The 15,719-nt window shown below is 37.2% G+C and overlaps 2 protein-coding genes across 4 annotated transcripts in view; one reads left to right on the top strand and one right to left on the bottom strand.

Annotated features, from left to right (window-relative positions):
* The window catches only part of LOC128691742 (inter alpha-trypsin inhibitor, heavy chain 4-like), a 513,777-nt gene that overhangs the window by 19,517 nt on the left and 478,541 nt on the right, over positions 1–15,719 (bottom strand). For all 3 annotated transcript variants that reach the window (XM_070081210.1, XM_070081216.1, XM_070081222.1), the window contains one exon: positions 9,372–9,572. In XM_070081210.1, coding sequence (XP_069937311.1) covers positions 9,372–9,572 — 201 coding nt within the window. The remainder of the gene's footprint in view (positions 1–9,371; positions 9,573–15,719) is intronic.
* Positions 1,342–5,890, top strand: LOC128705283 (uncharacterized). The gene is made up of 3 exons (XM_070082044.1): positions 1,342–1,492; positions 1,831–2,004; positions 2,238–5,890. Exons 1-3 carry the CDS (start codon positions 1,483–1,485, stop codon positions 5,888–5,890), a joined length of 3,837 nt encoding a protein of 1,278 aa, XP_069938145.1. The 5' UTR covers positions 1,342–1,482.

Genomic DNA, 15,719 nt, shown 5'->3' with positions numbered 1-15,719 from the left:
TTGGTATACAATTTCGTAGGAATCCTGCCGTAACACATTGGTTCGCAACTGTAATGCTTCTGGTGTATTTAATGCAAGGTCTATGAATAAATAACCAAAGGGTGACCGTTTTATAGCAGATTTATATATATTTACAAATTCCTTATTTTTTCCGAACACTTGTCGCCCCAGAATCTCTACTTGTCCAAGATCCCTCATTTTAAATAAAGCAAAATGCGTGGCGTTTAACGCCATGGTACGACTATATCGCCCTCCGTGAAATATATTTTGAGTAATCAGAATAATGCTTATATTATGATGTCTACCTTTAGTAAAACATTCGAGAATAATTTCACTGTTACCTGCTTTTAAAAATAGATCATCAACAATAATTATTGTATTTTCATCAGGTGATGCAATGACATTCTGCGGGTCGATAATATCGTTACTTAATGTTAATTTATGAGTTATCTCTGAATCTTGTTCTAAGGGGTGTGATGTCACCCCACATATTATAATGTTATGAAATTTCTCGTGGTATAACTTTATTAATTTTGATGTGAAATAAGATTTGCCACTATTCGAATAACCGGCAATGATAATCCTTGATGGATAACGAAATATATCAACGTCAGCAGATGTGTATGTTGACAAGTTCAACATCTTCCCCTTATTATTTTAAAATGATCTAAAAGCTTCCTCTCTTTAAGTTGAATGAACTAAAAAGGGTGTTTACCATAGAGAGGCGTCTTGTACACTGTAAGTCTTAATGGGTTTTCAAGATATATAATACTTTTAGTTCAACAAGAGGACACAGTTAATGTGGAGCAGGATTGCCTCACCAAAATTAGTTGCTTTAGGGTGACGATTGACCTAGGTGTTTCAGTAAGGATATACTGGTATTATATTCTATCTTGGATGTTACCCGCATTTCATGGCGCCTGTCTGTCCTGAGTTGACGCTGGTGTTATGTTCTACCTTGGGTGTGAAGCGCATTACATGGCGCCTGTCTGTCCTGAGTTGATCCAGGTGTTCATGATTATCTTTAATCTACCTTAGGTGTGAAGCGCATTACACCATGTGTTGGGGTGACCCACAATGAGTCTCTCAGAGCGAGGACAGTGCTTCTATCCGTGACTGAGCTCATCTTCCCCATATTATTTTAAAATGAACTAAAACCTTCCTCTCATTAAGTTAAATGAACTAAAACCTTCCTCTCATTAAGTTAAAGGACCTCATCTTCCAACGCTGAACCGCACAACATGCTGTCTGTCTGACCTGTGTTGACCCAGGTGTTCATGATTATCTTAAATCTACCTTAGGTGTGAACCGCATTACACCATCTGTTGGGGGAGGGGGCGGCCTATATAAGCTCAATGAGACACTCAGAGCGAGGACAGTGCTTCCATCCATCATCCGTGACTGTCCTCATCTTCCCCCCCCCCCACAGTATTCCTCTCATTAAGTTAAAGGACCTCATCTTCCAACGCTGAACCGCACAACATGGAGAAAGGTAAGTTGTACTTAGAAAATTCTTGTTTTTTACATGTTTAATTTTTGTTGAAGCATACGAGTGAAATTTGGGTTAATTTTTGTTGAAGCATACGAGTGAAATTTGGGTTAATTTTTGTTGAAGCATACGAGTGAAATTTGGGTTAATTTTTGTTGAAGCATACGAGTGAAATTTGGGTTAGTGCGTTAATAAGTGAAATTTTTAATGGGTTAAATAAGTGAATTGGTGAAGAGGAGATTGTTAGAAAATTCTTGTTTTTTTACATGTTTAATTTTTGTTGAAGCATACGAGTGAAATGTTTACTGGGTTAGTGCGTTAATAAGTGAAATTCTTAACAGGGGATAGCATATATTCGAAATACTTGGAAGCATTGGTGAAGAGAAGATTATCGATTAGAAAGCAGCGTTCGTTGGTAATCGAGAAAGGCGGTGTACAACGCAATGAAAGGTTATTGCAATTGGATAATGAGTGGGCACGTGTAGATGCTTTATGGAAGAAGGCTATAGAAACAGGTATGTAACCAATTGTGATCTTTTGTTGTGCTAGTCACTCGAGAAAAGATTTTTTGTTCTATTCATTGAAATCTTAATATTTTGGGTTATGAATTGGATGTGCTTTTTTCCTCTGTTCATTGAAATCTTAATATTTTTTGGGTTATGAATTGGATGTGCTTGTTTTTCCTCTGTTCATTGAAATCTTAATATTTTTTGGGTTATGAATTGGATGTGCTTTTTTTCCTCTGCAGGAAATACACCTGGTAGTGTTGTGAATCAAACTGCCCAGCTTGGTGGTGAGAGTGCTAGTGTTGGTACCTCACAATGCGGAGGTGCGGGTACTTCTGCCCCCATTAATGATGATGAGAGAGCAACTACCTCGCATGACGTGTCTGACACGCATAATAGTGAAGATGAGAGCCCAGAAGTTATTACATATATCCAGAATTTTAGAGGTAGACATACAGTGAGGAAATATAGTGTTCCTTCATCTTATAACAGAGAGTTAAGAATGTATTTACATGTTTATAGGGATTATTTTATAGAACAGATGCGAGATATGTATGATAGATCGCCTCTAGCAATGTCGCTCAGAATCCACCCAATTATAGTTATAAGGACATTACGTCAAAACATATCGGGTGATGATCAAAATGGACAATTTGTGATAAATTTAGCGTTTGAGTTAGTAAGTGAAGAGGAAATCTCTGAAGTATTTGATCGATGGGTGGGAACGATATTAGAAAGATACGAGACAGAGTTGCAAGATCAGGAAGGATCTGGCTGGATCATAGATCAAATCGAATCTTTCAGTATCGAATATGTTAAAGTAGAATTCAGAGTGGAAGTGGGGTCATATGTGGCATATCCCGAGAAACTGCGAGGGAAGAAATATGTATTTAATCCAGAGATTAATGATGGGTTATGTGTACTGCGTGCTTTTGCTGCCTATCAATGTCATAAAAAGAACATGCCATGGAATCATATTCGCAGAGCAGTTAATACTAAGAGAGGTTGTCTTAATCATGCAAAATCTTCTATAGATGTTTTCCCCATTACGCGTGATAAGTTAGGTATATTAGAGAAGGAAAATAAAGTGTCATTATATGTTTATCAATTAAGAAAGGATCAAGATAGGACATTTATGGCTATGTGTCGTAAGGGGAATAAGAAATATAAGGACATTATGTGCGCGTTATTGTTGAATGAAAGACATTTGGTTTTAATCAAAGATTTTGACGGGTATGTTAGAACGATAATGACAGAAAAAGGTGTAAAGAAGCACTGTCATAGTTGTTTGATGAAGTTGAATACACAGGAAGAGTTAGATATCCACGAAGATGGATGTAAAATCAATCAGGTTCTCGTATTCCCCCCGGAAGGAACAACAGTACACTTTGAAAATTTTAGTCATACGCATTCCAACGAATATATCGGTGTATTTGATTTCGAATGTGCATTAGACACCACTCTCCCGGCAGGTAAAATCGAGTCTCGTCATAAAGCCATTGCCTATTGTTATATTATATTTGATCGCAAAGGAGAAATAGTGTGTATAAAGAGTTATAAGGGGGAGGATGCTGTTAATCATTTCATTTTAAATGTTAGTGGTGAATGGAATAAAATAAAGTTTAGAAGACAGTATCATGAAATCCATATATCAGAGGAGGATAAGATGAGACATGATTCTCAGAACACTTGTGAATTATGTGGTAACACCTTCAAAAACCCCAAGGACAAACATAAACACCATGACCATACTTTAAATTTCAATAATTATATTGGAGCCTATTGTGCACGTTGTAATATGCAGTGTAAAGACAAGAGAGAGAAATTATTGCTTTTTTGTCATAACATGTCGTATGATTTAGGAATAATTTTAAAGGAATTGAATGTCGATAAATATAACGTTGAAATTCATTCGAAACAAGGATTCAAATTCTTGAAAGTAGAGATAGGTAAGGTTAGGTTTCAGGATTCACTGTCTTTATTGAATGGATCTCTTTCCACGTTAGCAGAACAACATATCAAGGCAGGTAAATCCCTGAAATATACAGAGAGTATTCTGAAAGATGTGCCTCGAGATGTCTTACCTTTATTATGTAAAGGAAAACAAATTTTGTGTTATGATTATATTGATAGTTTAAAGAAGCTCGATGAAACAAAATTACCGAGTAAAGATCATTTTTTTAATTCTTTGAGAAATAGCGCTATCAGCCAAGAAGATTATGAACATGCATTGAAAGTGTTTGAGTTGGGTAAATGTAAGACTTTAGGAGATTACTTGATGTTATATCTCAAGACAGATGTTGGTTTGTTAGCCGATGTCTTCATGGAGTGGCGTAAAACACTCAAGGATATTTATAAGTTAGACGTTAGTAATTATATAAGTTTACCATCATTCAGTTGGGATGCATTCCTATTGAAAACTAATGTAAGATTAGATATGATATATTCCCATGAATTATATGACTTGATTAAAAGGAATCTCAGAGGTGGGTTTACCTGCGCAATTAATCAGTATTCTAAAGCAGATAATCCCCTAATTAACCCTAATTTTGATGTTGAGAGTGGAATGGGCACTCATATTCTATATCTAGATTTCAATTCTTTGTATGCTAGTGCGATGGTTGAAGCTCTTCCACAGAATGGTATCAGAAAATTATCCAATGACGAGAAGAATGCTATCCTCGATGTGGGATTAAGTAATGTTTCCTGTGAAGGACAAAAGGGATATTGGATAGAATGTGATACCAAGCACATATCCCCCGAGGTAGCTAGACTCACTGATGAACTTCCTTTAATATTATCACATATGAATATATCAGAAGAGATGTTATCTCCTTATTGTGAATCTATATTGAAAAATGAAGGTAGAAAGATCCCCAAATCTAATGGGAAATTAGTGGGCAGTCATTTACCTCAGAAAAATTATTTGATCAGTCTAGAATTGTTACAGTTATTACTGGAACTTGGGTTAGAGGTGGAAAAGGTTCATACCATATATGAATATACACAGGCAAAATTTTTAGAACCTTTCATATCAACTAATATTGCACAGAGAACAGCTACAAGATGTCCTATCAAGTCAAAAGCCTTCAAATTAACTAATAACGCCATATATGGGAAATCATTGCTGAATATTACAAAGTATGCTGAGAAATATAGATATATCAATAATGAGAAAGCATTTATTAGAGCGAGTAAAGATCCTTTGTTAAAAAATATCACACATTTAAATCAAGATAGAGTGATTTGCACATTCAATAAAGATATATTAGAAGTTAAGCAACCACTTTATCTCGGTTTTCAAATTCTTGAGATAGCTAAAAAGAAATTGTATCATTTTTGGTATAAAGTTTTAAAACAGCATTATGGTGATGATGTAAGACTTCTTTATACCGATACTGACTCGTATATTTTTAGCTTGAAATGTAAAGATTTGTACACCGAGTTAAAAAGTGAACCATTGTTAGGTTATATGGATTTTTCAAATTTCAGCCCTGAGCATCCCTTATATGATGATAGTAGAAAAGGGGAGCTGGGGTTATTGAAATCTGAAATGTGTGATAACCATATTAGCGAGTTGATAGCCTTGAAAGCTAAAATGTATTCTGTCAAGATTGCTGGAAGATCAACTAATGTCAGCAGAGCCAAGGGTATTCCTTCGCAATTTATGCCATTATTAACACATGCAAGATATAAGAATGTTTTATCAAATGTAGATAGAGAATTATTCACGTGTAAGTCTATAGGTAATGTAAAAGGTGAAATATGTACGGTAAGAATTAATAAGAGAGGTTTGTCAGCTTTTGATGATAAAAGATATCATTTGAATACTAATGAATCCTTGGCTTATGGACACCCTGATATTCCACCATCTAAACGTAGGAGAATAGAGTGATGTATTGCTTGTATAATAAATAATGAAAAAAAAATATTGTGTATTAGTGTTATCCTGAAATGTGTCTTTCTGATGATGATGAAAATGTTTTCCCTATGATGTATATATGTAGGGGTAAAGTTCGACATGATTCAGCCTGTGCGCGTGACGTCACTACTATGTCCCCTTATTAACTAAAAGGATCGACCTGATTCAACCTGTGTGCGCGGTCCTTTTTAGTTCATTTAACTTAATGAGAGGAATACTGACGTCACTGACATAGGGGTAAGCCGACAAGATTTAGCTTGTATGTGTGGTCGTTTTTAGTTCATTTAACTTAATGAGAGGAATACTGACCGCCGAGTAAACGCTTTTTTAGTTCATTTAACTTAATGAGAGGAAACTTTTAGTTCATTTTAAAATAATAAGGGGAAACTTTTAGTTCATTTGACTTAATGAGAGGAAACTTTTAGACCTGTAGTAAGCATGCCCCCATAGGAGGAGTCTATTTTGAATGCTTACCCCCAGAGGGGGGATTCCAAAAACTTTGATCCGAGGAGATGGAGTCTTGGTATTATCGAGAAATTTTGGGGTGGGAGTGAAAGTGAGAGGGGTAATCCAAAAATTTGATCCAAGGAGATGGAGAGCACAATAAAATGAAATTCAAAAAAAATTCGACAAAAATCGGAAAAAAATTCGAGGCGCGGGGGCGATCCGGAGGACGCTGCAGAAGGCGCAGCAGAAGGCGCGAAGGGGCGCGGGCGGGGCGCGCGGGCGGGCGGGGCGCGCGAAGGGCGCGCGGGCGGGCGGGCGCGCGGGCGGGCGCGCGGGGCGGCGGGCGGGCTCGCGGGCGGGCGCGCGGGCGCGCGGCGCGATGGTGGGGTCGCGCGGCGGGGGGGTCGTGGGGGGTGGGGGTATTGGGTGGGGGGTCAAGGGTGCGGTAGTCTCGAGGGCGAGGTCATGGTCATTAGCACATAGGTGTGAAAAGGTGACCCTCCAGCTGCTGGTCCTAGACCGGATACACCGCCCAGTGGAAGGCCCAAACCGGAAGGGACGCCCCAGAGGCAGGCCTAAACCGGAAGGGACGCCCCAGAGGAAGGCCTTTTCCGGAAGGGACGCCCCAGAGGAAAAATCGACTACTTACATATATATATATATATATATATATATCTATATATATATATATATATATATATATATATATATATATATATATATATATATATATATATATATATATATATATGTCGTGCCGAATAGGCAGAACTTGCGATCTTGGCTTAAATAGCAACGCTCATCTTGCCATATAGGACAAGTGAAAATTTGTGTATGCAATAATTTCGCCAAAATCATTCTGAACCTAACGAAAAAAATATATTTCACTGTGTTTGTTTAGTATTAAATTATTGTAAACAAATCTAAAATATATTTAGTTGGGTTAGGCTAAAATAAATTGCGTTTGTTATAATAAGGTTAGGTAAGTTTTCTAAGTTCCTTTTGGTGCAAAATTATAAATTTTTACATCAACATTAATGAAAAAAATATATCTTTAAACGTATAAGAGAAAATTTTACAAAGGACTTAATTTTAAATGAGTTATTGCTAATTGACCAGTTTTACATATTCGGCACGACATATATATATATATATATTTATATATTTATATATATATATATATATACACATATAAATATATATATATATATATATATATATATATATATAATATATATATATATATATATATATATATATATATATATATATATATATATATATATATATATATATATATATATATATATATATATATATATATATATATATATATATATATACGTATATATATATATATATATATATATATATATATATATATATATATATATATATATATATATATATATATACGTATATATATATATATATATATATATATATATATATATATATATATATATATATATATATATACGTATATATATATATATATATATATATATATATATATATATATATATATATATATATATATATATGTCGTGCCGAATAGGCAGAACTTGCCATCTTGGCTTAAATAACAACGCTCATCTTGCCATATAGGACAAGTGAAAATTTGTGTATGCAATAATTTCGCCAAAATCATTCTGAACCTAACGAAAAAAATATATTTCACTGTGTTTGTTTAGTATTAAATTACTGTATACAAATCTAAAATATATTTAGTTGGGTTAGGCTGAAATAAATTTTTCTTGTTATAATAAGGTTAGGTAAGTTTTCTAAGATTCTTTTGGAGCAAAATTAAAAAAATTTACATTAACATTAATAAAAAAAAATATATCTTTAAACGTATAAGAGAAAATTTTAGAAAGGACTTATTCCCATTAGCTCCCTTGGGGCGGTGATGGCAGACCAGAGAGGCCTAGCTTGTGGCTAGGCCTGGGGACAGTTGGTCCCAAAGATGAGGAGGTACTCGTGCCTGGGAGGCCTGGTCATGGACCGGGCCGCGGGGGCGTTGATCCCCGGAATAACCTCCAGGCAACCTCCTCCCATGGGAGACTTAGGTCTCAGACACTCCGTAGAGAAGGAGCCAAGGCCGGGCCACCACTTGGAAAAGGCCCGGGCCGGGAGAATACCGGCGAATCTTTAATAATAATAATTACATGAGAATGGAAGTGTTGGTCTTTATTTATTCTACTGTATCACCGTGGAGATAACTTGTACATAATGTAAGATGTTGTATGAATGTTTATGAACCATAATCAAAGGCATCGTCTGTTTGTTTACATAGTGGGTGGGTGGGGTGGCCAGGCTTGCTTCCCTCCACTACCTTACCTACCACACAACTTTCTACAAATAAATGCTTTTCACCTTTCACCCTACATTAAGACTACAAATATTTTAAGGTAAGTAATGAGTGTACTGTATATGTATTTTATCACTATGGAGCTTTAAGCATCGTCGTTGTATATTATGTGTGGGTGGGGTGGCCAGGAAGGTTACTACACTTAACTTCTAACAGTAAATACTACTCACCTTTTGCCCTACATACGGACTACGAATATTTTGAGGTAAATAATGAGTGTACTGTGTGTGTATTTTACTTTTTATTGTTTTTAATGCCTAGTTCTATTGCTAACTTAATATATGTTAGTGTAAACTTATCTGGCATTTATATGCATTTACAAGCGGGTATACACAAAGAAAGACTGCAATGAATGAATTGCTTTCGGGCAGCAGCCTGGAACCTAACCTGCCGTATAAATGGGGCCTACTGTGTGTGTGCGTATGTATATATACATGTGTATTATATATATATATATATATATATATATATATATATATATATATATATATATATATATATATATATATATATATATATATGTATATATATATATATATATATATATATATATATATATATATATATATATATATATATATAATGTATCATTAACCAAATATATGAGGGTCAGTCAGTCAATACATTGCAATTAACCTGGATTGTTGATGGATCGAATGCATTGACAATAGAATCATGGGGGTCAAGTGAAGAGTTGCCATCATCCATTTTCTCCCTCGGTTTTGAGATTTCTTCTCTCCATTCCTCTTCTTCATCGTCGTCATCTTCGTAATCTTTACAGTTCTCTTGGTCCGGTTGCACCACAACAAGGGATGTCAGTGGCGTCACAAAATGATTCTGTAAAATTGAATACAATGATTATAGCAGCATGTCCATGGTTATGTTGTCCAATTTACTGGCAATTATTTTTTGTTCTGCATTCTATAAAGACACACAAATAATATATAAGACTTTTTTTTATAAACGGGTAAATGTCACACGGATGGAAAATCGAACACGAAGTAGAAAGAATCCTTATATTTTGTACATTAGAGAATCCCTCGTCAGTAGATAAATTCATACACATACTTCATGAGTATCATTTTAAAGCCTATTACATGTTCTTGATAATTATAAAATATTTTAATTTAATTCTTTCCTCACTACTTCTGTATAATAGTGAATTTCTTCTTATAACTGCAAACAAATTTTACGTGTAAATCATTGAGAGGTGTTTAGGCATCGCTTCTCTTAGTTACAAGACACAGAAGAACCAAATGAAGTTAAGCATAGTAAGAACTTGGTATCTTTTTTGGTAACTATAAGAATCATTAAGCTTCTGGGTCAATGAAACCCGATCAGATCTGATATAAAAAAAAGACTCCTTTGGGTAGATCACTGACCATCCATAGAAAATTTTCTTCTAATAAAATTAACGATTGTCGATTTTAAAAATAATGTGAAGTTGGCATGAAGAACACAATTTTATTATGCCAATTTATGGTCAAAGGTTAAATTAATACAGAATAAATAAAACATAAATTTGTAAAATAAGGTGGTGCTATAAATGATATATGCATAGATCAGTAAGGTTAAGAAATGCTGGAGGTGGCTAGTACCTGTATGGGTGAAGTGGAACTTTCAACGACTTACAGTTGCCGTTGCCATACTGAAATAATTTAAATACTGAAATCTAGCACACTGCTCAGGTAATTTTATATATTTTTTTTAGCTTTTTTGAATATTAAAAAAAAATTCGAGTTATTTCTACATCAAGCCCAGGCCATTATCATGCCAATTTTCTGCACAGTCAAGTAGTTTTCCGAATATTTTGTACCTTTTTAATAACCATTTGTATCTGTTTATGTGACTGTTATAATCTCTATTTGGAAATAAACTTAATTTTCACTATGAGTAATATTTTCGAAAGTTATTAATTTCCCTGAATGTCCAGTGCTTTCTATCATAAGGCAAGAAATTTGAATTTTTGTTTAGCTCAAAAAAAGTCAATATTTTTATTGATGTAATTTGAAATTCAATTATTTCTAAACACATGACCTACTTTACAACACAGGAACACCTTTCACAGGAAACAAATGCATTTAATTCTTAATCTCTAAGCCCCTGAGAGCAGTTATGCTATGACAGAGAATAAAATAGAGCTGCATTGTGGAAAAAGAGACGAATACAAAATAATGTAATTCTTTATTGACAATTGTCAATAAAGAATACTATGAAAGCCTGAGCTTGCTATCATCTGCAGCTCATAAGACTGCCATCCCCACGAGCCACTTTGAGGCGGGGTAGATGGCAGACCAGAGGCCTAGCTTCTCCCTACGAGCCCCGTGTGGGCGGGGAATGTGGCTGGGCCTGGGGACACTTGGTCCCAAAGATGAGGAGGTACTTGTGCCTCCTCCCATGGGAGACTTAAGTCTCGAGACACTCCCCAGATAGGGAGCCAAGGCCGGGTCACCACTACTTGGAAAAGACCCGGGCCGGGAGAATACCGGCGAATAAAAAAAAAAAAAAAAAAAAAAAAAATAAAGAATAACATTATACTGTATTTGTTGTCAGAGGCGTCGCTCGAGTTGGTGTCACCCGGGGCGGAATCTCTGGTGTCACCCAGGGTAGCATCTTTGGTGTCACCCCCATGAAATTCAAGGGCGGGGGGATCAGGGGGTAAACTCCAGTTATGTCACTACTGCATAACCAGTAACTAATGTTTAACAATGAGAACGTTTAAGGGCCATAAACTGAACAGGAGAATACTTCTCAACTTTATTAATGATAAAATAAATAATCGTAGTAATATTGAGGAAACATAAACTCAAATACCACTTTTTGTACCTAGTTCAGCTATCAAAACTTTGGGGGCCCAGTCCCTGGACCCATTACGTACCTCTGTAATCTGTAAATACCTTTGTAACTTGTCATGATTGTGACCAGACTTACCTGGAGTTCATTACCTTTGTAAATTGTGAGTTCATTACCTTTGTAAATTGTGAGTTCATTACCTTTGTAAATTGTGAGTTCATTACCTTTGTAAATTGTGAGTTCATTACCTTTGTAAATTGTGAGTTCATTACCTCTGTAACTTGCTCAGCTATCAAAACTTTGGAGTCCAGTCCCTGGACCAATTATGTACCTCTGTAATCTTTTGACTACCGCCCACAGGATGGGTATGGGGTGCATAATAAACATATTAAACTAACTAAATACCACTTTGAGTACAGGCAACAGATCCTACATTTATTCATCTTCAACAATGCAAAAAACAAAAAAACTGAAAAATGAAAAAAAACATTGCAATATCAGAGAAACACTTGTCCCAATTTGAACTTGAGTACAGGTAACATCTCGGTGAATCTGATCTTACATTTCCTTGCCTTCAATCCTGCAAAATCATCTATCATATCATCAAAATCAATGATTTTCTCTATTTAGGCTTATTTGTACTCTGTAATCATATAATAGGCTATACAGAAACGAAAGATTTTTCTCTTATGTTGGTGCAGCACTGTTTTGGGCATTAGTGTCACCTTCTTTAGAGGCTCTATGATGTCATCCCCTAAATGGTGTCACCCGGGGCGGACCGCCACCCCCCCCCCTCCTCGCCCTCCTCTTACGACGCCTCTGTTTGTTGCTCCATTTTCCCATCGTGTCAGTATTTTATACTATTTTTCTTCAAGGTGGCTGCGCAGAGTAAACATCCCAGCCCTCACCCACTACAATATAAGTTCTAGAGGTGGTACCTCCCTATTTATTTAAAAAAAAAACTAATGATAATAATATCTTTATTTACTACAAGTACATGTACAAGGTATACAGTCCTAGCTGACATCAGTAACATACTACTATATAGAAAGACGCTTGTTATGCTGAGCATTTCGGGCAAATTAGGTCCTTGCCTCAGGAAGCGACCCACACCAGTCGACTAACACCCAGGTACCCATTTTACTGATGGTTTAGTGTACACATCAGGCCACGGTGCCCCGTGGCCTGATGTGTAAATTCAGGAGACATGGATGTTCACACAAGGCAGTGTATGTGTTGAATATGGCTGGTGACTTAAACTGTAGCACAGCTAAGGGAAGATGCACAGATAACCAGCACATAGGAGAAACTAACGGTGACATTGTCATAAGTTTCTTTCACCTATGTGCGGGTTATTTGTGTGTTGCTCCAGTCAAGGTATTGTAACTTTTTGCTCTTTAAGAGAAGATGATGATGACTTTAAAAAATTCGCTGGTAGTGAGTTGTGACCCAGAATATTGCCACTCCTAATATGCCTCATTGTAGTGAATCTTGGGGAGTTCCTGGTTCCTCTTGAAATTTATAAACCCCCTTTAGAGTTGGTGTCATGTTTAAGTGAAGAGCTATGGTATGTTAATGTTTACAAGCTTGAGGAAAACTGCATTCACGTTCACTGATATGGCTCGCGATGCACCAAATGTTTTCACATTTTGACAACAAATGATGTTAGAGCAGATCTCACCACAGCTGACAGCGGTGGTGTAAAACCAGACCATCACCACTGTATCAGAGAATTATATCGAGAACTCCTAGTGAGTCTAGACATTGTTATTTGTCCCATTTTTGCAACAATGGGGCCTGTCATAACCCCAATTTTCAGTAAAGGATGTGATGATATCTTTTTATAGGGAGAGATATGAAATAATGTGCTTGCCATATGACCATGCGCCTTTCGTCCGTGAGCCTCACGTCCGTGAGCCTCACGTCCGTGGGCATCATGTTCGTGAGGTTAGTAGACCCAGGTTTTTAAATCATTAATATTATTGGTGAAGACTTTGTCTCCCCTCTGCTGATCTTGTACTGCTCACTGGGAAAGGTTATCCTTCCTCACATTATTACATTCAAGAAAATGTGAAATTTTTCTATACGTTTAAAAGACGTTATCTTTGCCTATTCTACCAAATACATTTTATTTTTTTCCTACAGTAAACTGTTATGTATGCCCATTTTAAGAATAGGAAGATTGTACTCAAAATTTATGTTGTGGTCACCCATCCAGTATTTAACAGGGGTTAAAGTCTCACCAGACACTATCAAATAAAAGAATGCCTCACAGCAGTGTTTAACTTGAGTGAGTCTTGCACACAGTATTTACAGCTCCAATCCAGTGGTGTGTACAGACAGAGACATTCAGTATTGAAACAACTGCACTTAACAAAGACCTGAACCAAATATTTTTGTTCCATATCATATGAATTTCTTGGTGGAATGAGGAGAGAGAGGGAGAGAAAATTTTGCAAGAATTTCTGGCTACACCTCATGGATGAGAAGAGACAGGCAAGGGCAAGGAGGAGGTGTTGCTGTGTGCTTCTCTAAAAGTGTACATGCCCAGCACATTGATGTTGCCACCCCTACACATCTTGAAATGATGTTCTCCAAGCTCAGCATAAACACTAGTACCTCTGTACTAGCATGTGCAATGTACAGACCTCAGTGGCAACATGCAGACCCTATAAACTTCCTAATAGAAAATATGGACTCCCTTCTGCTACAACACAACTGTCAACATATCATAATTGTTGGTGACCTCAACCAACACGTTATACAGAGGGACTTTGATGACCTTCTTGCAGAATTTGACATGAGAAACTTTGTTGATTGCCTTACTCACATCTCTGGATCTGGCAGAAGGTATAGTCACTTGTCAACCCCTCGGCTACGTTGGATCATCTGACCACAAGGCTGTTTTTACGACACTTAAGATCCCAACAGAACGAGGTGAGGAGTCCACACGCACAACCTGGCTATGGGAAAGAGGTAATTGGTCAGATTTTTGCTCTGAGCTCGCCACCAACGACTGGAATGCTCTTCTCCAAGGGGATGTTGACAACCAAGTGAAAGCCTTCACTGGACACATCCTTAATCTACAACAAGAACACATTCCTCACCGGCAATATGTGACGAAGCCTACAGATCAGCCTTGGTTTGGCTTCCGTTGTAGAGAGGCTGCTACTGCTAAGTACAAAGCATGGCGAGGGTATAAGAGACATCCTACCACCTATAACAGGAACTTGCACAGGCAAGCCTGTAGGCATATGGGTGACGTTCAAAAGTGGGCCATTGCTAAATGGGAGGTGGACACAAAAAGAGAGCTAGCATCAGGTAGGGTAGGCTCCAAAACCTGGTGGTCCCTGGTCAAGGACAGATAAGGTTATCTGCCTGATGAACTCATTCCACCTCTAAATCGACAGGATGGGACCACCTCTAGTAGTCAAGGGAAGGCGGACCTCTTTGCTGAACACTTTGCTACCAAAATGCAAGTTCCTGATCCAGCAAGGGACCCTCCTTGGCTAGCTGCAAGAACTGTGTAAAAACTGTCAGTGGTGACAAAAAGGCAGGAGGAGGTGCATTTCCTTCTTAAATCGCTTGACCAAGAAAAGGCTGTGGGCTCAGACAAGTTGAGCCCAAGACTGCTGAGAAGAAGTGCAGACCAGCTAGCAGCACCTCTAACTCGCATCTTTCAGCACTGCCTAGTGCAGTGTAAATGACCCTCTCTGTGAAAAGAGGCAAATGTAGTCCCTGTTCACAAAAAGAAGAGCAGAGCTGAAATCAGCAACTACAGACCAGTGTCACTCCTGTCAATCATTGGTAAGATCCTTGAGACAATAATCTCAAGACAAATGAGAGAGTTTTTTGACTACCACTCACTACTTTGTGATCGTCAATATGGCTTCAGGAGAGGTTACTCTGCTGCTGATCTGTTGTTAAACCACTCCACTAAGTGGCACCAGTCATTGGATGAATCCAAAGTCAGCTGTGTGGTAGCACTGGACATTGCTGGTGCTTTCGACCGGGTGTGGCACCAGGGCCTCTTAGCAAAACTTCAAGTACTGGGAATTGCAGGCTCTACGCTATGTCACTTAAGTGATTACCTTCATGGTAGATCTCTAAGGGTAGTTCTCAATGGAACGGAATCAGCAAGGAATTCCACAAGGAAGCGTGCTGGGAACATTGTTATGGAATATCTACTTC

This window comes from Cherax quadricarinatus, chromosome 6, assembly GCF_038502225.1.
Source record: "Cherax quadricarinatus isolate ZL_2023a chromosome 6, ASM3850222v1, whole genome shotgun sequence".
Taxonomy (NCBI): Eukaryota; Metazoa; Arthropoda; class Malacostraca; order Decapoda; family Parastacidae; genus Cherax; species Cherax quadricarinatus.
This window is presented reverse-complemented; position numbering and strand designations above follow the sequence as displayed.

Bases quoted from the DNA above. Each gene is read 5' to 3' on its own strand.
- LOC128705283 (XM_070082044.1), top strand. The intron at 2,005-2,237 runs GTATGTAACCAA...TTTCCTCTGCAG, and splicing joins GAAGAAGGCTATAGAAACAG to GAAATACACCTGGTAGTGTT.